Source organism: Anomaloglossus baeobatrachus, chromosome 1, assembly GCF_048569485.1.
Source record: "Anomaloglossus baeobatrachus isolate aAnoBae1 chromosome 1, aAnoBae1.hap1, whole genome shotgun sequence".
Lineage (NCBI taxonomy): Eukaryota > Metazoa > Chordata > Amphibia > Anura > Aromobatidae > Anomaloglossus > Anomaloglossus baeobatrachus.
This window is the reverse complement of record NC_134353.1, coordinates 941,718,733-941,743,784: the sequence shown is the minus strand read 5'-3', so window position 1 is coordinate 941,743,784 and position 25,052 is coordinate 941,718,733. Positions and strand designations below refer to the sequence as shown.

The window sequence follows — 25,052 nt, the reverse complement described above, 5'->3', positions numbered from 1 at the left end:
CTAATAAAGGTGTGAGGATGTACAATGTGTGCGGAATTATTACGCAGCGACTATTGTGACCAGATCATCATTTTATGCAGATTTCCCACCGCCGAGCTGTATCAGAATCAGCTATGAAGCCACCAGGAAGCCATTATCCTCCAGAGCGGTCATTCCTGAGCTGCAGCCTCCGTAGAGGCCAGGAGTAACAAGTGCTCAGAGATACGGTCGAGGTGAGGAGGTTGAACCCAACCACTACTGAGCAAGACACAAAAGAATAAGGTAGTCAGTGCTCACAGACACGGCCAAGGTGAGGAGGCTTAATCCGATCTACCACTGAGCAGGACACAGAAGTACAAGGTGTTCAGAGATACGGCCGAGGTGAGGAGGCTGAACCCAACCACTACTGAGCAAGACACAGAAGCCCTTATCATGGCCGATTAACTCACTCAACGCTTAATATGTTGGAGCATGCTTCCAGGTTCACATCACTGAGGCTGACAACCTCAGTGAAACATATCTCCCCTCCAGTATTTTACCAGTGACTATCTTACATAGGATAAAAGTTTATCTTTCTGATGATCGCATCGATCGGACCCCCATCAATCAACATTTTATCCCTTATACTGTAGTTAGGTGATAAAGGGGGTTGTCCAGTGAAAACAAGTTAACACTAAAAGTCCCAGAGAGGGGTCATTTAACACTTCTACCTTTGGAACCCAGAGAGGGGTCTGAAGGATTTTAGCAAATATCCTATAATCACCGTCTTTTGTTCTGTAATTAAGGCCATTACTGTCGCACCACAGGAGGTTGTTGTTGTTTTCCATTGAGTTTAGCCATTTAGTTTCTAGTTAGTTCTATTCAGTTTATTGTATGTCATTTGACCCTTTTTCGGGACTTCAGGGGGGGAGCTCGAAATTTCTGGGACTGCTAGTGTTAAGGGGCCACACTATATTAAAGAAAAAATAACTTTTAAAAGTTTAGTAAAGCTCAGATACAAACATGTGGCACTTCTCAGGGAATATGGTGCCTTTATTAGTTTACAGCACGAACATGTAATCCGCATGCTCCCCCCCCTTGCGGCTGCTGCAGGGAATAATGGTGAAATAAAGTGTGGCCATGCAGATCAATGCAAAGTATATAATATACTAGCTGTACTACCCGGCTTCGCGTAGGTTAATAACTGTTGTTAACAAAATAGAATGTATTAACATTCCCGGGATAGAATGTATAAATAGAATGTATTAACGCCCGGGATAGTAACTGTCTCTCTGTTTCTCTCCCATTCTCTGTCTATATCTCTCTCTCTCTCTATCTCTTTGTCTGTCTCTTTCCCTGTCTGTCTCTGACTGTCTCTGTCTCTTTCTCCGTCTGTCTCAATCTCTTTCCCTGTCTGTCTCTTTACCAGTCTTTGTCTGTCTCTTACCCTGTCTTGGTCTGTCTCTTACCCTGTCTGTCTCTTTCCCTTTCTTTCCCTGTCTGTCTCTTTCCCTGTGTCTGTCTCTTTGTCTGTCTCTTTGTGTCTGCCTCTTTCCCTGTCTGTGTTTGTCTCTTTCCCTGGCTGCATTGTGACACGCCAACATTCCATATAAGGGCGTGGCTGCACATTCTTCTGAAGTTCTGGCTGCACTGTGGCGCCCAGCTCCATTCGCTTTAATGGAGGCAGTTTTTTTGGCAAATAACTGTAAAGCGCGGGGTTAAAATTTCCCCTCAAAACATAGCCTATGATGCTCTCTGGGTCCAGACGTTTGAGTGTAAAATTTTGTGGCTGTATCTGCGACGGTGCAGATGCCAATCCCAGACATATACACACACACACACACACACACACACACACACACACACACACACACACAGCTTTATATATTAGATTGATGGCTGCAGACAGAAACATGCCCCTCCTATGGAGTAAATATCCTTTCTAGTACCTTTAGCTAAATCCTAACATTTTACTTGAAATAATCCACCACTAGGGGGAGCTCACCACATACAACTGTATACAGCTTCCACTGAACACTATGGCAAGAGCAAATGCAGTCAACGCCCCCTGGTGGCAGCTAGAATTTCCACATTTAACTTTTTGGTTGTGTGGAGGTATAAAAGTATAAAAAAAAAAGATTATAAAATGAATGGAAACTTTACTGACGCAGGTTGGAAAAAGAAAAAAAAAATTAAGTTGATGGTCCTCTTGCAGCAAAAATAAAATGCTCTGTTCTATGTATAATGAGATGAACCAGAAGGTGAAGCACGGCCTCTGCCCAACACAGTGAGCGATCCCAGATATATACAGCCCTCCTCCCCTCGTGCCCCCGCTCCACTCGCAATACACTGTGACACTAATAGCTTTTCTGACATGTTCATCTTCTAGTTTATTATGGTGGGTAATATACTAAAGGCTATTAAATCACTGGATATTTGGTCAGTACTCAACTGCAGAGCAAATTACAAAATTCCATTTATCCGGCAACTGGTAATCATTGAATGTTTGATAATCTGAAACTCAAAAAATTGAGGAATAGAGAGAAGAGGAAATATTAAGGATTAAATAATGTAACAATAAGACTAACATTGGGATTATCACATACTACTGGCGAATAAGGATTCTATGCACAGCTGACCTCAATACAATGAAACTCTCGGCTTGGTCTGCTAATGCCAATTAGCTTTATTCACTATATAGGAAGAGTACTGCAGTTGAGAACCTTCTAGTCACCGCTGTGCCCCACCCTTTTATTATTTGCCCGATCACATATTAGTTTGAAGATCCACAGAATAATTTTTAGATGTTAGAAGCTCCCATTTTTAACTAAGGTGGCAAGTGTACTATATATTAGGGACTGCCATGGGCACATCCTAGACGCCATCTGTCTGCAACTCTCTCTTCTCACCCAATCACCTATTGATACTAGGGATGTCAGCTTGAATACAGCACGAACGTATGTCCTTCTCAAAACAAAGTTACACTTACAAGTCAAGTATCAAGAATAAGGCTATGTGCGCACACTGCGTCTTTTTGACGCTGCGTTTTTGTGCGTTTTTGGCCGCTAAAAACGCACAAAAACGCACCTGTGTCGAAAAAACGCGGCAAAAAACGCACGCGATTTGGTGCGTTTTTTTGCTGCGTTTTGCTGCGTTTTTGCTCACTGCGTCTTTATGCGTTTTTTATCAGTGAACAAAAAAAAAAGGTCTGATGTTATTTCCTTCTTCAATGTGTTCTTCATTCTCCACTAGTGTATGCAGAAGAGCAGACAGCTGCAGAACTACAAGGCTCAGCATATTCCATCCAATAGTGTATGCAGGAGAGCAAACAGCAGCTGCAGAACTACAAGGCTCAGCATGCTCCATCCAGGACTATATGCTTGAGGGAGAGTCAGGGGGAGCAGACCTACAAGGCTCAGCATCCTCCTTCCAGGACTGTATGCAGGATTTCTTTGCCCCCCCAAACAAAAAAAATGACGTGGGCTTCGCCATATTTTTGTATACTAGCCGGGTACAGCAGGCAGGTACGGGCTGCCCCCAACCCCCAGCTGCCTATTTGTACCCGGCTGGGAACCAAAAATATAGGGAAGCCCTTTTTTTTTTAAATTATTTCATGAATTTCATGAAATAATTTTAAAAAAAAAATGACGTGAGCTTCGCCCAATTTTTGAGTCCAGCCGGGTACAACTAGGCAGCTGGGGATTGGAATCCACAGTGCAGGGTGCCCATGCTTTCTGGGCACCCCCGCTGTGAATTGCAGTCCCGCAGCCACCCCAGAAAATGGCGCTTTCATAGAAGCGCCATCTTCTGGCGCTGTATCCAACTCTTCCAGCTGCCCTGATGCCGGGTGGCTCGCTGGGTAATAATGGAGTTAGGGCTAGCTGTATATTATCAGCTAGCCCTAAGCCCGAAATTCATGGTGTCACGCCAATATTAGACATGGCCACCATGAATTTCTAGTAAAGATAAAAAAAAAACACAACACAGAAAAATATTTTTATTAGAAATAAAACACAACACAATTAGTGACTCCATCTTTATTGAAATAAAGAACCCCCCCTCCGCAGTAATCCTGGGTCAGGGTCCCGCACCGTCCAATCCGGATCCAATATCATCTGATCAGTTTGCTGGAAGGCAAAGCGATCAGATGATGTGTCAGGATCAAGTGCCTGAATCACATCACACATCAGCTGATTGTATAAAAGCCGATTATACAATCAGCTGATGCATCGGTGCAAAAAAAAATAAAAAAGATAATACTCACTTATGTGCTGATTACCGGCACTTCCTGGAGCGATTGGAGGAGTCTGATCCCGTCCGATCGCTGCAGCAGCTGCCGGTAATCAGGGATGAAGTCTCCTGACGCATCCGCTGATACCGGCCGGGCGCCCGCGTCACCGCGATACTTACGATCACCTGATGTGTCAGGTGACTGCATCAGGTGATCCATCGCCAGGTCCTGCATCCATCGGAGGGTTCCCGACCGTCTGCACACAGCCGGAGCGGGGATGGCGATACCGTGAGAGGAGATGGGAGCGGGCATGGCACCGGGAGGCTGCAGACAGGTGAGTATAACTTTTTATTTTTTTTTCTACTGTTAACTTTTGTTTTCGCAGCCGCTTCCACCTCCTGCCTGTACATGGCGCCGCACGGCAGCAGGCATGCACAGGACGGGAGGTGGAAGCGGCGGTGACGGTACCGGGAGGATTCACGCTTCTGTGTATACTGACAGAAGGAATCCTCTTCCTGTACACGTCACTTTACTACCCACCTCCTGCGTTTATAGCTGCGTTTTTGGTCTTCAAAACGCAGCTATTTGCGTTTCTCATTGCGTCTTTCAACATCCCATTGAACTCAATGGATGAAAAGCGCAGTGAAAAACGCGGGAATAATTGACATGCTGCGTTTTTGTGGCACCACAAAAACGCAGCTGAAAAAAAACAGATGTGTGCGGACAGCAAAAATTAAAACTCATAGACTTTGCTGGGGAAGCAAAGTCCTGCAGTTTTGAGGCCAAAAACGCACCCGAAAAAACGCGCAAAAACGCTGCGAAAAATGCACTGTGTGCACATAGCCTAACAGCAACAGCTTAGGGACTGTAATGGGCACATCCCAGATGTCATCTGTCTGCAGCTTTCTCTTCTGACCCTATCATCTAGACATGTCAGCTGCAATACAGCACGAAAGTATGCCCTTCTTAAATCAAAGTTACACTTACAAGTTCTATGTCAAGAATTACAGTAACAGCTGAAGGTATTGATCAGCGACTGTAATGGGCATATCCTGGACGCCATCTGTCTGTAACTCTCTCTTCGGCCCCTATCGTCTATTGATATTAGGGGTGTCAGCTTGAATACGTCATGAAAGTAGGAATTTTTCAAATCAAAGTTAAAATTACAAGTTATGTGTCAAGAATATCAGAAACAGCTCAATGTATTGACCAGGGACTGCCATGGGCACATCTTAGATGCCATCTGTCTGCAACTCTCTCTTCTCACCCGATCATCTATTGATACTAGGGATGTCAGCTTGAATTCACAAGAAAGTATGTCCTTCTCAAAACAAAGTTACACTTACAAGTCATGTATCAAGAATAACAGCAACAGCTTAGGGACTGTAATGGGCACATCCCAGACGCCTTCTGTCTGCAACTTTCTCTTCTGACCCTATCATCTAGACGTGTCAGGTCCAATACAGCAAGAAAGTATGCCCTTCGTAAATCAAAGTTACACTTACAAGTTCTATGTCAAGAATAACAGTAACAGCTGAAGGTATTGATGAGGGACTGTAATGGGCATATTCTGGACGCCATCTGTCTGCAACTCTCTCTTCGGCCCCTATCATCTATTGATACTAGGGGTGTCAGCTTGAATACAGCATGAAAGTAGGAGCTTTTCAAATCAAAGTTACAATTACAAGTTATGTGTCAAGAATATCAGCAACAGCTGAAGGTATTGACCAGGGACTGTAATGGGCACATCTTAGATGGCATCTGTCTGCAACTCTCTCTTATGACCCCATCATCTATTGATACTAGGGATGTCAGCTTGAATACAGCAAGAAAGTGCTTCTCAAATCAAAGTTACACTTACAAGTTCTGTGTCAAGAATAACAGCAAAAGCTCAAGGCATTGATCAGGGACTGTAATGGGCGCATCCTAGATGCCATGTGTCTGCAACTCTCTCTTCTGACCCCATCACCTATTGATACTGGGGATGTCAGGTTGACTACAGCAAGAAAGTAGGTCCTTTTCAAATCTGTGTCAAGAATAACATCAACAGCCCAAGGTACAGATCAAGGACTGTAATGGGCACATACGACACCTCATTTTCTAATGTTCATCAGTATTGCACTCAAAAGCAGATGAAAATATAATGCTTCACAACTTACACTCATAGTTCGGTCCCAGATCTGTATTGTGCCATCCTGACATCCGGCAGCTATAAGTTTTCCATCTCTACTGTATGTGGCGCAGGTTGGGATAACACGTTTACCTTGCGCAGATCTTGGTTTGAAGATACTTTTATGCTTCTTGTCATTGGAAACATCCCAAGTCCGGACGGTTCTGTTGAAGGAGAATATAAAATTGTATTTTTTGTTTTCTGAGACAAGATCATAATCATCACAATGAACCAAATAAAAAGGATACAAAAAGGTTGTCACCAGATCATACAATAAAAAATGCAAAAAGGAGGGGAGCCAGCACTGCTTGTGAATGGCATGCAACAATGAAGAAATAAAAAGTGTAACATTCACAAATTCATTCCTACTGTAACAATTCAATGAGATTTTTTGCAAATGATTGATCAATGATTTGAGCCCCCCTGCCCCGTCACAGCAAATCTCTATAGGGGGGGGGTCCCTAACACTATATTATAAATTATTATGTACCATAAGGTCTCATATAATGAGCAGGACCATATGAAAACACCACTTACCCGAGACATGTCTGAACCGCTCCCATGCTGCCAGGTCTGACAACCGCGAATAAAGGCAGGCCACGTGCCAGTGTGTGTCAAAATTCAGTTTGGTGCTTGTTCACACACAGCCACCTGGTCCAAGGCATCATTATTTAAACACCACCTGCCTGAACCTTGTTCCGCCCTCATCCATGTTTGCTGGTCTGGCACTGTGGGGGCCAGTTCTGACATTGTGCTGGTGTGTGTGGTTCTGCCGCACACACTGGCACCTGGACTGCCTTTACTCGCGGTTGTCAGACCTGGCAGCATGGGAGCGGTTCAGACATGTCTCGGGTAAGGCTAAGTTCACATTTCCGTTGATTTGTATCAGTCACATGCGTCGCTTGACGCATGTGACTGATGCGCTGTTCAACGCTGTACAACGGATGACAAAGAACAGAATTCTTTGTCGGATTCCGTTGTGTGCGGGGGGAGGAGTTCTGGGGCAGAGCCGAGCGGGGGGCGGGGCCAGGCGCTGAGGATGTCAGTGGAAGTGCTGCGGTCTGCATGGCTGGGGACAGGTGAGTGTATCTGTGAGTGAGTGTGTGTATGTGCATGTATGTATGTATGTATGTATGTGTGTGCACATGCAAAGTGCGGGAGGGGGCGGAGCCGAGCGGGGGGCGGGGCCAGGCGCTGAGGATGTCAGTGGAAGTGCTGCGGTCTGCATGGCTGGGGACAGGTGAGTGTATCTGTGAGTGAGTGTGTGTATGTGCATGTATGTATGTATGTATGTATGTGTGTGCACATGCAAAGTGCGGGAGGGGGCGGAGCCGAGCAGGGGGCGGGGCCAGACGAGGGTGTCAGTGCTTGTCTGCATGGCTGGGGACAGGTGTGTGTGTGTGTACATACATGTGCGGAGTGCGGGAGGGGGCGGAGCCGAGCGGGGGGCGGGGCCAGACGAGGGTGTCAGTGCTTGTCTGCATGGCTGGGGACAGGTGTGTGTGTGTGTGTACATACATGTGCGGAGTGCGGGAGGGGGCGGGGCCGAGCGGGGAAGTGTCGGCCTCCCTGCACACGTAACCAGCCTAAATATCGGGTAACAGCAAAGCACCCGATGTTTACCTTGGTTACCCGATATTTACCTTGGTTACGGGCCTACACCGCTTAGCGCTGGCTCCTTGCACCGTAACCAGGGTAAATATCGGGTAACCAACCAAAGCTGGTGACGTGTGCAGGGAGCCAGAGAGCATGCGCAGCGAAATCCGACGGATCTCGCTGCTCAAAAAACGTTACATGCTGCGTTCCTCCCGCCCGGCGGTCAGTCGTTCCACGACTGATCAGTCGGGCGGAGGGTGCAACGCAGCATCATCAGTCACAATCCGCTGCTCATACAAGTCTATGGGAGCAGCGGAATCCGCTAAACGGATTCCGCTGTTTACAAGAGCAGCGGATTGTGACTGATAGATTTTAGCGGAAATGTGAACTTAGCCTTAGTGGTGTTTTCATACGGTCCTGCGCATTATATGAGACCTTATGGTACAACAATAATTTATAATATAGTGTTAGGGACCCCCCCCCTATAGAGATTTGCCGTGACGGGGCAGGGGGGCTCAAATCATTGATCAATCATTTGCAAAAAATCTCATTGAATTGTTACAGTAGGAATGAATTTGTGAATATTACACTTTTTATGTCTTCATTGTTGCATGCCATTCATAAGCAGTGCTGGCTCCCCTCCTTTTTTCATAAAAAATGCAAGTATTACATAAATCTTAGACCTGAAGAAACAGGTGTGCTTACTTTTAAAATCTATCAGAATGGCAGTATAGTGCTTAAAAAATGTAAAATCACTGACTGCTCCTCAGTGTCCGTCCTTCCTGCTGCGAAATATGAAGCCACCTTTCCTGACTGACAGATCCTCAGTGTCCGTCCTTCCTGCTGCGAAATATGAAGCCACCTTTCCTGACTGACAGCTCCTCAGTGTCCCTCCTTCCTGCTGCGAAATATGAAGCCACCTTTCCTGACTGACAGATCCTCAGTGTCCCTCCTTCCTGCTGCGAAATATGAAGCCACCTTTCCTGACTGACAGATCCTCAGTGTCCTTCCTTCCTGCTGCGAAATATGAAGCCACCTTTCCTGACTGACTGATCCTCAGTGTCCCTCCTTCCTGCTGCGAAATAGAAAGCTACATTTCCTGACTGACAGATCCTCAGTGTCCTTCCTTCCTGCTGCGAAATATGAAGCCACCTTTCCTGACTGACTGCTCCTCAGTGTCCCTCCTTCCTGCTGCGAAATATGAAGCCACCTTTCCTGACTGACAGATCCTCAGTGTCCCTCCTTCCTGCTGCGAAATATGAAGCCACCTTTCCTGACTGACAGATCCTCAGTGTCCTTCCTTCCTGCTGCGAAATATGAAGCCACCTTTCCTGACTGACAGCTCCTCAGTGTCCCTCCTTCCTGCTGCGAAATATGAAGCCACCTTTCCTGACTGACAGCTCCTCAGTGTCCCTCCTTCCTGCTGCGAAAGATGAAGCCACCTTTCCTGACTGACAGATCCTCAGTGTCCTTCCTTCCTGCTGCGAAATATGAAGCTACCTTTCCTGACTGACTGCTCCTCAGTGTCCCTCCTTCCTGCTGCGAAATATGAAGCCACCTTTCCTGACTGACAGATCCTCAGTGTCCTTCCTTCCTGCTGCGAAATATGAAGCCACCTTTCCTGACTGACTGATCCTCAGTGTCCCTCCTTCCTGCTGCGAAATAGAAAGCTACCTTGCCTGATTGGCGTCTCCTCAGTGTCCCTCCTTCTGCCACCTTGCCTGGTATACAGATCCTGTGTACCTCCTTCCGCCACCTTGCCTGGTATACAGATCCTCAGTGTACCTCCTTCCGCCACCTTGCCTGGTATACAGATCCTCAGTGTACCTCCTTCCGCCACCTTGCCTGGTATACAGATCCTCAGTGTACCTCCTTCCGCCACCTTGCCTGGTATACAGATCCTGTGTACCTCCTTCCGCCACCTTGCCTAGTATACAGATCCTGTGTACCTCCTTCCGCCACCTTGCCTGGTATACAGATCCTCAGTGTCCCTCCTTCCGCCACCTTGCCTGGTATACAGATCCTCAGTGTCCCTCCTTCCGCCACCTTGCCTGGTATACAGATCCTCAGTGTCCCTCCTTCCGCCACCTTGCCTGGTATACAGATCCTCAGTGTCCCTCCTTCCGCCACCTTGCCTGGTATACAGATCCTCAGTGTCCCTCCTTCCGCCACCTTGCCTGGTATACAGATCCTCAGTGTCCCTCCTTCCGCCACCTTGCCTGGTATACAGATCCTCAGTGTACCTCCTTCCGCCACCTTGCCTGGTATACAGATCCTGTGTACCTCCTTCCGCCACCTTGCCTGGTATACAGATCCTGTGTACCTCCTTCAGCCACCTTGCCTGGTATACAGATCCTGTGTACCTCCTTCCACCACCTTGCCTGGTATACAGATCCTGTGTACCTCCTTCCGCCACCTTGCCTGGTATACAGATCCTCAGTGTCCCTCCTTCCGCCACCTTGCCTGGTATACAGATCCTCAGTGTCCCTCCTTCCGCCACCTTGCCTGGTATACAGATCCTCAGTGTCCCTCCTTCCGCCACCTTGCCTGGTATACAGATCCTCAGTGTACCTCCTTCCGCCACCTTGCCTGGTATACAGATCCTGTGTACCTCCTTCCGCCACCTTGCCTGGTATACAGATCCTGTGTACCTCCTTCCGCCACCTTGCCTGGTATACAGATCCTCAGTGTCCCTCCTCTCTGCTGTTGCTGAATCTCCACCCACTTAATCAGTCAATCAGGAAAACAAATACTAGCGGGGAACATGTAATCATTGTAAGCCGATGTGCACACGCTGAGTATTTGGTTGCACAAATTTCAGCATCTCCTGGCAGGAAAAAAAGCGAGTTTTTGCCGCGTTTTTGGTGCGTTTTTTTGCAGGCGCTCTTTTATAATCTCATATTATCCCTTTAAATGCTGACATTTCAGACACATTTTGACAACTCTACTGACATAAGGGTAAAGGTTTCCAAAGGATGTTGCAATCAGAAGGTCAGGCGTGTAAATCGGTATTTCCCAGAAACCTTCTCCCCACTTCTTGAAGTCTTTCCTGGTGCAATTACAGGCCGGCGCACATAGTGAGGAGAGCACGGAGAAGTCACACAAACATTCCGAAATATTTGCCTTTTAATTGTGGCCTTTTCCTGTCTGATGCGTCCCCATCGGCTGGCGCAGGAGCGCGGCGGTTCTCACGTTAGTAGGGAGCACACATGGTGTCTGAACATGTAGCTGGAAGACCCTGGGTTGTGTCACAGGCCTCGATCGTCGTTATTCTCCCCTTACCGCATCCATCACCCGGCCGGGGGCGGATTTCACACGGGGGTCACGGAGAATTGTGTGCGCGGAGTCATTCATCTCTCAGTGGCGCAATTATCACTAATCGTGTTTTCTTTTCACTGTGATTAAGACTATTAGGATAATGGCCGCTGTGGACTGGCGAGCGAGCCCGTACGAGCCGGGGCGCCCTCACACGTTACCGCCGCCGCTTGTCACGTCCGGCTGACGGCAAACTTGTCCAGAACCGAGATAGACATGAAAAATATTATTATATTGCATCAGATTTACATTTTTTTTTTATAAGTGAAGAATGTTCCAGAACCGGACAAGAGTGGAAAAGATCTGCAAAAACTCACATGTATAAGTGTATGGCGGGATTCATGCCGTCTGCAAAACATTATATATTATACAGTATGTATATATATATATTTACATATATAAAATATATATATATATATAATATATATATTATATATAGATACATATAAATATATATTAAATTAACTATATTTTTATATATATATATATATATATATATATACACACATATATATATATATATATATACACACATATATATATATATATATACACATATATATATATATATATATATATATATATATATATATATATATATATCTCATTGTCATGCTAGGTACGTGGAAGAACCAAGCAAGCGGTGAAAGGTAATGGAAAAGGGAGATGGTGACCCCCTGACCAAAACTACTGCTGGCCCCTGGGGTCCCTCACCGGCATAGACAGGTTCTGCACCTATGTACCGAGCCGAGGTGTTCCTAGTGCTGGGCCCTAAATAGGGGACGGATGAGATGAGCTCTTCATCAACCCTACTAAACGCTAAAGGAAGATACAAGGAGGACACATGGGGGAAAAGCATGAACTACTTATCCACATATGACACAGGCAGGAGTTAAGCAAAGCTTCAGCATTAATACTACAGATGAGAGCAAGCCACCTGCTTGCAACCAGAGCTTGAATGAACTGAATAATATCACCAGCACCAGTCCAGGGAAGATGGGAGTATATAAGCACCAAAAGAATATTGATAATCAGAAGCTGGGTGGAAAGAGAGCTCCTGCTGGGTCCAAAAGGGTGAAAGATGAATCCAGGAGGAAAGCTACCTATAGCAATCAATGGAAAGTCAGGGAGCATTCTGCACAGCCAAACACTGTGACCTTCTATGGCCAGAAACCGCATGACTATCTTTTTTTTTCAGAAAACCTCTGGAAAAAAAACAAAACAAAACTCTGGCGTTTACACTCTTCCCGGGTCTTGCACCAAGTCTCTTACGCTGTTCCCTGACATCACGTCGATAGCACTGCAGACAATCACTTTGCTCAGGTGCTTAGAGAGGTTTGTGTCGCCAATTTTTGCAGACCTGCTGAACTCTCCGATTGGCTGCACCGCTGTCAATGTGATGTCAGCGCTGCACATAATAACAAGCACTGGAAGCAGCACAAAATTAAAAAAAATACCTGGAAAAAAAAAAAGCCTTTAAAGAAGTGGCTTCTGCTGTGTGTGTGTGTGTGTGTGTGTGTGTGTGTGTGTGTGTGTGTGTGTGCACAGTGCGTTTTTGGAGCAGTTTGTGGCTTAAATCTGCCAGCAAAGTCAATGAGAATTCTGAAGTGCTGTGCGCACGCTGCTTCTTATTTACTGGCAGATTTGGTGCAGAAAATAATCTGCAGCGTGTCAATTGTTGGTGCGTTTTTTTTCCTGCATTTTTTCGTCCTTCTACCCATTGATTTCATTAAAAATATGCATGTCACAAAAAAAAGCACTGAAAACACATGCGTTTTTTGGTGTGTTTTTCTGCCAGAAGGTGCAGATTTCATGCAGAAAATTCCTGCAGCGTGTGCACACAGCCTTAGTTTGGTGCTTAATGGGAATATATCACTCGGTTTATTTGTACTCCAAGATAGTAAAAACAAAGTAGATCCTGCAGAAAAAAAGTCCCACGTTGCCAGTCACCAGAGAAATATAGAGAATAACTACATTTTTATCACTACGGCCATGTTCACACGTTCAGGTTTTTTGTTTTTACTGCATTGTTTTTCATTAGTTTTATGCAAATTAAAAGCGGATTTTTACAGCACAAGAAACAGTGATGAGACTTTTGAAATCTCATGGCAATGATTGCCTTTTTTTTCCTGACTGAAATGGAAAACTGCTACGTTTTGGAAAGAAGCCACGCATCAGTTCCTTTAGAGTTTTGTAGCTTTTTGTCACCATTGAAAGCAACAAGAAGGCGCGAAAAAAACGCTGCAAAAATGCTTATTTTGTGGTAAAGGAAACAAATGTTATCGACAAAGCAAAAAAGAAAAAAAGCTGCAAAATCTGATTTTTGGGTGCAGCTTTTTTTTATCGTTAAGAGTTCAGGTTTTGCTGCAGAAAAAAAAGCAGAAAAAAGCAACTTGTGAACAAAGCTTGAACTCTGGAAGGATTTCTTTATGGTGTCCACAGTGTGGGTCGCTACGGTGAGGGTAAAACTCTTGCAGATGATATTGTACGTTTCTTTTTTTTATGCTTTTTCGTGCAAAAGAGAAAACTCTTCCAAACCTTATGAGAATGGGGGCTTGACTCCAAAAAGGCAGATTATATTGGGGGGTGGGGAATTTGGGAATGAAGTACTTCAGGGGAGAGAAGCTGCTGCCAGTGTTGCTAAGAAAAAGAAGCCAACGGTTTCGGAGGTGCAGACCACCTCTAATGTGTATGGGGGTTATCATGGGGATCGTGTGCTAGGAACCAAAATGCATAGGAGATCATTTTGGCAGCGGCTTCCTTATGGAGAGCACAGACATGCTCGGCTAGTATGGGGGAGTAGGGAGCGACGGCCAGCTTAGCAATGTCCAATCGCGACAGCCAAAATGGCCAGCTTAGCAATGTCCCATCACTTCAACCGTCATGGCCAGCTTAGCAATGTCCCATCACTTCAACCGTCATGGCCAGCTTAGCAATGTCCCATCACTTCGGCCGTCATGGCCAGCTTAGCAATGTCCCATCACTTCAACCGTCATGGCCAGCTTAGCAATGTCCCATGACTTCGGCCGTCATGGCCAGCTTAGCAATGTCCCATCACTTCAACCGTCATGGCCAGCTTAGCAATGTCCCATCACTTCGGTCGTCATGGCCAGCTTAGCAATGTCCCATCACTTCAACCGTCATGGCCAGCTTAGCGATGTCCAATCGTGACGGCCGTCATGGCCAGCTTAGCAATGTCCCATCACTTCGGCCGTCATGGCCAGCTTAGCAATGTCCCATCACTTCGGCCGTCATGGCCAGCTTAGCAATGTCCCATCACTTCAACCGTCATGGCCAGCTTAGCAATGTCCCATGACTTCGGCCGTCATGGCCAGCTTAGCAATGTCCCATCACTTCAACCGTCATGGCCAGCTTAGCAATGTCCCATCACTTCGGTCGTCATGGCCAGCTTAGCAATGTCCCATCACTTCAACCGTCATGGCCAGCTTAGCGATGTCCAATCGTGACGGCCGTCATGGCCAGCTTAGCAATCTCCCATCACTTCGGCCGTCATGGCCAGCTTAGCAATGTCCCATCACTTCAACCGTCATGGCCAGCTTAGCAATGTCCAATCGTGACGGCCGTCATGGCCAGCTTAGCAATGTCCGATCACTTTGGCCGTCATGGCCAGCTTAGCAATGTCCCATCACTTCAACCGTCATGGCCAGCTTAGCAATGTCCAATCGTGACAGCCGTCATGGCCAGCTTAGCAATGTCCAATCGTGACGGCCGTCATGGCCAGCTTAGCAATGTCCGATCACTTCGGCCGTCAAGGCCAGCTTAGCAATGTTCGATTGTGACGGGCGTCATGGCCAGCTTAGCAATGTCCGATCACGATGACTGTCATGGCCAGCTCAGCAATGTCCCATCACTTCGGCCGTCATGGCCAGCTTAGCAATGTCCAATCGTGACGGCCGTCATGGCCAGCTTAGCAATGTCCAATCGTGACAGCCGTCATGGCCAGCTTAGCAATGTCCAATCGTGACAGCCGTCATGGCCAGCTTAGCAATGTCCGATCACTTCGGCCGTCATGGCCAGCTTAGCAATGTCCGATCACGACGACCGTCATGGCCAGCTCAGCAATGTCCCATCACTTCAACCGTCATGGCCAGCTTAGCAATGTCCAATCGTGACGGCCGTCATGGCCAGCTTAGCAATGTCCAATCGTGACAGCCGTCATGGCCAGCTTAGCAATGTCCGATCACTTCGGCCGTCATGGCCAGCTTAGCAATGTCCGATCACGACGACCGTCATGGCCAGCTCAGCAATGTCCCATCACTTCGGCCGTCATGCCCAGCTTAGCAATGTCCAATTGTGATGGCCAGCTAAGCTATCTTATCCTGATGGCCAGCTTAGCAATGTCCGATCACTTCGGCCGTCAAGGCCAACTCAGCAATGTTCGATTGTGACGGGTGTCATGGCCAGCTTAGCAATGTCCAATCGTGACGACCATCATGGCCAGCATAGCAATGTCCCATCACGACGGCCATCATGGCCAGCTTAGCAGCGACCGATCACGACGGCCATCATGGCCAGCTTAGCAGCGACCGATCACGACGACCGTCATGGGCAGCTTAGCAATGTCTGATCACTTTGGCCATCATGGCCAGCTTAGCAATGTCCGATCATGACAGCCATCATGGCCAGCTTAGCAATGTCCGATCATGACAGCCATCATGGCCAGCTTAGCAATGTCCGATCACGACGGCCATCATGGCCAGCTTAGCAATGTCCCATCATGAAGGCCGTCATGGCCAGCTTAGCAATGTCCAATTACAACGACCGTCATGGGTAGCTTAGTAATGTTCCACACAATGGCCGTCCTTCATCCCATTATCAATACCAAAAACTGACTCTCTCCAGGAGACGAGGCACAAGCTGGAGAATCCATAAGACAATGCTGCAATCTGCAGCTCACATCTGCTCAGCATATTTACCGTTTTTATGACCGCCCCGAGAGCGATTCCCGGTCACTTAAAAACACACAACAATGAATGAAATATTCCTGGAGGAAGCGGGGGAGCTGGGACGAGTCCAACAATCAGAAAACCCAACCAGTTCCAAGCCTACATATATATAAAGGATGATCCGCTCTGTGTGAAATAACATGGCGCCCTGTGGTGCCGCAGCGTTCTGGAAACCGGCTAAGGCGTGTAAAATATATGCAGCCTCGTCCGTCAGGAACATTAATGAAGCCCACCCATTACGAAATATATACTGGAGATGTTTTATAGTGGGGGCTAGAATGGGGAAACTCAATGAGAGGTCATCTACGGTTTGTAGAGGTTTCCCACTGCAGTGAATAATGGCAAAGCGCTAAAGGGGGTACTACTGTCAGGTCCCCAATGGCCCTCAGATTAAAGAGGATTTTACTTCACAGTGACACCCTGTGACCACCCTTCTAAACCAATTTTTGCAACACTGCAATATTCACTTGTGCCCATAGTTTTCTCCTGCCACATCAAAGTTGCGTAAAAAAAAAAGTAGTGTATGGGGTTGTCAGGTTGAGATTGTCAGTTGCGATAAACTCAGTATAGACAGTCCGCCACAATCACACGTAGTGACTGCAAATGGTAGTTTATACCTAAATCATAAATATACTGTTTAATCCTGAAATCTTCCAGTTTTCACGCTGAACCTCATAATATGCTGATACTTCACCAACACAGCCAGTGACTGATGATAGTGAAATGACAGCGGGTAATGTAATCCTGAAATCTTCCAGTTTTTACGCTGAACCTCATATACTTCTGATACTTCACCAGCACAGCCAGTGACTGGAGATGGTGAAATGACAGCAGGTAATATAATCCTGAAATCTTCCAGTTTTTACGCTGAACCTCATATACTTCTGATACTTCACCAGCACAGCCAGTGACTGGAGATGGTGAAATGACAGCAGGTAATATAATCCTGAAATCTTCCAGTTTTTACGCTGAACCTCATATTCTTCTGATACTTTACCAGCACAGCCAGTGACTGGAGATGGTGAAATGACAGCGGGTATTGTAATCCTGAAATCTTCCAGTTTTTACGCTGAACCTCATAATATGCTGATACTTCACCAGCACAGCCAGTGACTGGTGATAGTGAAATGACAGCGGGTAATGTAATCCTGAAATCTTCCAGTTTTTACGCTGAACCTCATATACTTCTGATACTTCACCAGCACAGCCAGTGACTCGAGATGGTGAAATGACAGCGGGTATTGTAATCCTGAAATCTTCCAGTTTTTACGCTGAACCTCATGTTCTTCTGATACTTTACCAGCACAGCCAGTGACTGGAGATGGTGAAATGACAGCGGGTATTGTAATCCTGAAATCTTCCAGTTTTCACACTGAACCTGATAATAGGCTGATATTTCACCATCTCCAGTCACTGGCTGTGTTGGTAAAGTATCAGCCTAATATGAGGTTCAGCGTGAAAACTAGAAGTTTTCAGGATTACATTACCTGCTGTCATTTCACCATCTCCAGTCAATGGCTGTGCTGGTAAAGTATCAGCCTAATATGAGGTTCAGCGTGAAAACTAGAGGTTTTCAGGATTACATTACATTACCTGCTGTCATTTCACCATCTCCAGTCACTGGCTGTGCTGGTAAAGTGTAATCCTGAAATCTTCCAGTTTTCACGCTGAACCTCATATTAGGCTGATACTTTACTAGCACAGCCAGTGACTGGACATGATGAAATAACAGCGGGTATTGTAATCCTGTAATCATTTCATTATCATCCAAGAAAGGATTTCAAGGCAAAATATCACCTTGATATGGATAACAAAGGATCCACGAGTTGCAATGGGCGATGTTACACCACACTTCCTCCTCCTTCCTGGAAAGGCTATAGAGCATGCGCACAACAAGGCAACAGGTCACTCAGGTGGCCTAATCACTGTTGCAGCGGTTTAGGCAGGATGGCTTCTCCCATAGCCTAGGGAAAGTATTGATACTTGATCACTATTTTATAGGGGTTTTGGCACATTTTTTTCATTGGGGGTGGTACGCTGGCTATAGAGGTATGGCTAAGCTTGGAACGGCACCTCGGTCCCCTAAATTAAACTGCACTATGCTGCAGCACAAGGCACATCCATACGTCCAGCACATTGCCAGTGTAAGCAGTGAATGTGTCTGATCTGCACGGTTGGACCCCCCCAGTGCAGATTATTACTAGAAAAGCCCTAGAAGCTGGAGATATTACTATTACAAATTGGAACGGTTCAGACACGACCGATGACCAAGGCATTAATACAGGATTATGCACTTTTGCATATATCACTATTTTGCTTATTTTACTCGTAGGGGGGGCGTTATTTCTTAGAAAAGGCATTATTTCATAGCAGCACTCGTAGCTGCATTTTGCTGGGATTAACTGGGAATTGTATAATACCGTTAAGTGATTTCAAGTCTGAGCAAACCTTGCTGGTTAATAGACCCGTCCTGTGTTGGCGTAGTGGGTAGCAGATGATATTCACTGTAAATTAATCCCAGTTATATTTTATAGTATTTTTTTTAAGGATTACTTTAACTAAACTTTATTCCTGATTTTTCATATTTGTTAGGCATTTGTATTGCTTGCAGATTGGTGGGGGTCTGGGTCCTGAGACCCCCACTGATCATGCAACAGACCCCAAAAAGAGCACTGCTCAGCAGACAAGAGCGCACAGCTCCTGTCTGAGCGTGGACTCAGCGCCTGGCTGAATGCTCACCCAGTGTATGTCTGAGAGCGCCTCCGCACCTGTGTGAGAGAGCACCCGACCCGACGCCTGTGTGAACGCGGACCGGACCCGACGTCTGTGTGAGAGAGCACCCAGCGCCCGAGTGAGCGTGCACCCGACCGGATGCCTGTCTGAGCGCCGAACCGACGCCTGTCTGAGCACCGAACCGACGCCTGTCTTGAGCGCCGAACCGACGCCTGTCTGAGCGCCAAACCGACGCCTGTCTGAGCGCCAAACCGACGCCTGTCTGAGCGCCAAACCGACGCCTGTCTGAGCGCCAAACCGACGCCTGTCTGAGCTCCAACCCAAACCAACATGCTTGTCTGAGCGCCTAACTGAAGCCTGTCTAAGCGCCGACCCAACCCAACACGGCTGTGTGAGTGCGGAGCTGATGCCTGTCTGAGCCGACGCCTGTCTGAGCACGTACCCGACGCCTGTCTGAGAGCTGACCTGACGCCTGTCTGAGAGCTGACCCGACGCCTGTTTGAGCGCCGACCCAACCCAACATGCCTGTTTGAGCGCAGAGCCGACGCCTGTCTAAGCGCCGATCCGACGCCTGTCTGAGAGCCGACCCGACGCCTGTCTGAGAGCCGACCCGACGCCTGTCTGAGAGCCGACCCGACAACTGTCTGAGAGCCGACCCGACGCCTGTCTGAGAGCCGACCCGACGCCTGTCTGAGAGCCGACCCGACACCTGTCTGAGCACAGAGCAGACGCCTGTCTGAGCACGGAGCCAACGCCTGTCTGAGAACTGACCCGACGCCTGTCTGACAGCTGACCCGACGCCTGTCTGAGCGCCGACCCGACGCCTGTCTGAGCGCCGAACCGACGCCTGACTGACCGCCGAACCGACGCCTGTCTAACCGCCGAACCGACGCCTGTCTGACCGCCGAACTGACGCCTGTCTGAGCGCCGACACAACCCAACATGCCTGTCTGCGCACCTAACCTGTTTGTGACTTGACCTAACCCAACTTGCCTGTCTGAGCACAGACCCGATGCCTGTGTGAGCATGGATCCGACACCTGTCTGAGCACGGACCTGACCTGACACTTGTCTGAGTGCGTACCCTTGTATTCTACATTTTTCACCGGTTTTCCCTTCTGCAGGTTTTAATTCTAGCTTCAGTTCTCTCAGAGCTAGTGGATGGAGACTAGCCATTATCATTTGTACCATACAGAGCACACGCTGAAATGAACAAGTCCTGCCTCTATGTAGCACATGATCAGCAGTGGCATGGAGGACATTATGCAGCAGTAGTGAGCAGAGCAGCAGTGAATCCAGTACATAGCAGGGGCACATTTATAAGATTATATGTGAGCTCCTGCTGTTTTAATTTTATACTCACTTACCATATGTAACTTATGCTTCATCCTCTGGTCAGGAGCTGTGGTATTATTATTATTTTTATTATTATTGTTTATTTATAGAGCACCATTGATTCCATGGTGCTGTACATGAGAAGGGGGTTACATACAAAATACATGTACAAGTTACAGTAGACAGACTAGTACAGAGGGAAGAGGGCCCTGCCCTTGCGGGCTTACATTCTATAGGATTATGGGGAGGAGACAGTAGGTGGGGTGTAGGTGGGGCGGCAGCTCCGCACGGTGGTGGGGCGGCAGCTCCGCACGGTGGTGGGGCGGCAGCTCCGCACGGTGGTGGGGCGGCAGCTCCGCACGGTGGTGGGGCGGCAGCTCCGCACGGTGGTGGGGTGGCAGCTCCGCACGGTGGTGGGGCGGCAGCTCCGCACGGTGGTGGGGCGGCAGCTCCGCACGGTGGTGGGGCAGTGAGGTATGTACCGCAGCTGGAGCAGCTCTGCATGGTCAGACACGGCCATTACACAGTACATAAAAGGGACACATTTATAAGATTATCTGTGATCCCCTGCTGTTTCGTGTGTATACTCACTTATTATAAGTGACTTATGCTTCATCCCCTGGTCATGAGCTGTGGTTCGTGCTGGAGCAGTTCTGCATGGTCAGACACTGCCATTACACAGTACATAACAGGGGCACATTTATAAGATTATCTGTGAGCTCCTGCTGTTTCGTCTGTATACTCACTTATTATAAGTGACTTATGCTTCATCCCCTGGTCAAGAGCTGTGATTCGTGCTGGAGCAGTTCTGCATGGTCAGACACGACCATTACACAGTACATAACAGGGGCACATTTATAAAATTATCTGTGAGCCCCTGCTGTTTCGTTTGTATACTCACTTATAATAAGTGACCTATGCTTCATCCCCTGGTCAGGAGCTGTGGTATGTACCGAAGCAGCTCTGCATGGTCAGACACGACCATTACACAGTACATATCAGGGGCAAATTTATAAGATTATCTGTGAACCCTTTCTGTTTCGTCTGTATACTCACTTATCATAAGTGACTTATGCTTCATCCCCTGGTCAGGAGCTGTGGTATGTACCAAAGCAGCTCTGCATGTCGCATTACACAGTACATAGCAGGAGCACATTTATAAGATTATCTGTGAGCCCCTGCTGTTTTATATGAATACTCACTTATCATAAGTGACTTCTGTTTCGTCCCCTGGTCAGGAGCTATGGTATGTGCCGGAGCTGGAGCTGCTCTGCATAGTCAGACATGGCATTACACAGTACATAGCAGGAGCCCATTTATAAGATTATCTGTGAGCTCCTGCTGTTTCATCTGTATACTCACTTATTATAAGTGACCTATACTTCATCCCCTGGTCAGGAGCTGTGGTATGTACCGAAGCAGCTCTGCATGGTCAGACACGGCCATTACACAGTACATATCAGGGGCACATTTTATAAGATTATCTGTGAACCCTTGCGGTTTCATCTGTATAGTCACTTATCATAAGTGACTTCTGCTTTGTCCCCTGGTCAGGAGCTGTGGTATGTGCCGACCACAAACTGGAGAGACTTTGCATGGTCAGACACAGCAAATAACAGTGCATAGCTAGCGCACATCAGATTAAATATTTTTTTATATAACCAATGGTGGAAAATATTATCTATTGCTTAAAATGAACTGTTTATGGAACAAGCCCTTTAATACAGCACCCAATGGATGGATTCCATTGCTGGATTCTCTGATAAACCGCCATACTTTGGTACACTATATACTTCGGTATAGTGAAGGGCATAGGTTTTATGCAGCCGTAATAAGGCCGTGTGTATGAGGCTTTATCTGGGTACAAAAAAAAAAAAAAGATCAATAAAAAATGTTTTCATGGGCGTAAAAAACAAAACAAAAAAAAAAACAATGGCGGAAAGCCTCGCAACGTGGATCTCAACTGATACACAGCCCAAATTTTCTCATTTATAGATCTAAGACGTCTTTGAAAAAAAAAAAAAAAATCTCATATCAAAACAAAGACTTTGCCAGAAGAAATCTGGTCGTAAATGTCATACAAGTTATTTCTCTTTTCCTGGAGTCAAAAGACTCAATTTCACTTTCTTCTGGATGGGATGAATTAACTAAATGAACCCTGCACCGCAATCACCCACCGGGGAGCGGTCACGTGATGTCATCAGAGGCGCAACCAGACGCAAGGCAATAGATTCTCCACTTCTAAGAGGAGCGGCGCGGTCCGGCCTGCTGGGAGTTGTAGTTTCATAACAGCTCTATTAACCCCTTTAAGGCTTGCAAGACTAGACATTTACGAAGGGGGAAATTTTTGCCTTTTTCCATTTTCACCATTGTTTTTTTTTTTTTATTATTGTTATTTTTGTTTGCGCCAAAGAGGTTTTGTATTTTGGGGAGGCAAGTTGTACGGTGTTAGGGAACTATTTTGGGGTTCACATATTAATGTAGCGGTAGACTGAGCATGGCAGTGCAATTCAAGGAAGGATTGCCGTTTCCAAAGCATCGGGTCAAAAGGAAAAAAGTCTCTCCTTGTGGAGACTTCCAAGCCAGTGTAAGGAGACTTAAAGGCCATGCAATGCTCCTCTGGGATATTAAAAATGCTAATTGCTTTGAACTCTTATGTCATTTATTGGAAGTAGCATTCCTAAAAGATAACAATTACCCTTTAACAAGCCTTGCCACATGACTTAGGAAAAAGCCAAACCAGACGCTCTTTTTGCAGACATATATTTCACGGTGTTTGCCCCTTCATCAGTGCTAAACAAGAGGTCTGATTTGTCTGCACAAGGCCTCTCATCCAGCCACATGTCGGCAAATAGAGAGTATGGTCTGAATGAGAGGCTTCTGATGGAGGCGTAATGTCTCTCCTTGTGGAAAATGCCGAGCCAGTATTAGGAGACATATAGGCCATGCAATGCTCCTCTGGGAAATTAAGTATGCATATTGCTTCTTCAGAGAAGAAGAAGAAGACTGGAACTCTAGTGTCACCTATTGGAAGTAGCATTTTTGAAAGTCAACTTTGAGCCTTGCCATATGACTTAGGAAAAAAGCCAAACAGGACGGTCTATTTGCAGACGTATTTCAGGATGTTTGCCCCCTCATCAAAACAAGAGGTCTGATTTGTCTGGATGAGAAGCCTCTGACAGAGGTCTAAGGGGTAATGTCTTTCCTTGTGGAAAATATCAGGCCAGTGTACAGAGACTTCAAGGCCAAGTAATGCTCCTCTAGGACATTAAATATGCATATTGCCTCTGCAGAAAAGAAGAGACCTTGAACTCTAGTGTCACCTATTGGAAGTAGCAATCCTAAACCCTTTAACGAGCCTTGTCATAGGACTTAGAAAAAAGCCAAACCGGACTCTCTATTTGCAGACATTTATTTCAGAGTGTTTGCCCCCCTCATCAGTGCAAAATACGAGATGTGATTTGTCTGGATGAGAGTCCTTTGATGGAGGTCTTAGGGGTAATGTCTCTCCTTGTGCAAAGTGCCAAGGTAGTGTAAGGAGTCTTAAAGGCCATGCAATGCTCCTCTGGCTAATTAAATATGCTAATTGACATGAAGCCTAGTGTCACTTAATGGAAGTATTAAATAGTGAAAGTATTTTCAATATCAACCCTCTAATGTGCCTTGCCACATGACTTAGGATAAAAGCCAAATCGGGCACTCTACTTACAGACATGTGTTTCAGGATCTTTGCCCCCTCATCAGTACAAATCTAAAGATCTGATTTGGCTGCACAAGGCCTCTCATCCAGCCACATGTCGGCAAATAGAGAGTATGGTTTAGCTTTTATCCTAAGTCCATGTGGCAAGGCTTATTAAAGGGTTCATTCTGAAATTTTGCATTACAGTGCACAGCATTTTGCATATATAATTTCCCAGAAGAGCATTGCATGGCCTATAAGACTCCTTACGCCAGCTTGGCACTCTCAACAAGGAGAAACATTACTCTTTAGACCTCAGTCTGAGGCCTCTCATCCAGCCAAATCAAACCTCTTGTTTTGCACTGATTGGGGGCAAAAACCTTGAAACATATGTCTGCCAACGGAGTGTCTAAGATTGGTTTTATCTGAAGTCATGTCTCAAGGCTTATGAAAGGGTCGATATTGATCTTCAGAATTGATAATTGTAATAGGTGGCGTTAGGGGTCAAGTCCTCTTTGTCTCCGAGGAGGCAATTTGCATATGAAACAAAGTGTAACGCTGCGTCCCTGTGCTCTTTGCTCTCATACAGGGACGCGCTGTCACTCACCTCCACAGCCGGGTCCCCGCATGCTGCCCAGCCTCTCCTCCATGTGGGTTCTCCTCCCTCGCCTCTCGGAGTCTGTGCGCGTGTCACAGCATCTCCAGGAGCGCTCCAAAGGCGTGTGCGTGTGCCACTGCCCCTCTCTTAAAGGGCCAGCACGCCAGTCCCAGGAAGTGTGTCTCAGCCTATCGCTGAGAGGCACTAGATATTTAGGGCAATCTCCCACTAGGAGAGTTGCCTGTTCTACACCATAGTACCTGTTAGTCAGTTCACCCATCCCATCTGGTCCTATCCCGTACCTGGATCCCAGCCCATTCAGCTCGTTGGTTCCTGGGGCCAGCCTGTCCTATTTTGTACCTGGCTACCAGCCCGTTACCGCCCTGTTGGGCGCTGGGTTCCAGTCCTGTCCGAACCTGGTTACCAGCCCGTTCTGCCCTGTTAGGCGCCTGGTTGCAGTCCTGTCCTGCC

At 46.8% G+C, this 25,052-nt stretch overlaps 1 protein-coding gene across 1 annotated transcript in view; it reads right to left on the bottom strand.

Annotated features, from left to right (window-relative positions):
- Positions 1-25,052, bottom strand: part of WDR70 (WD repeat domain 70) — a 367,195-nt gene that overhangs the window by 184,583 nt on the left and 157,560 nt on the right. Inside the window, exon 10 of the mRNA XM_075330392.1 lies at positions 6,349-6,523. Within this exon, the coding sequence (XP_075186507.1) occupies positions 6,349-6,523 (175 nt within the window). The remainder of the gene's footprint in view (positions 1-6,348; positions 6,524-25,052) is intronic.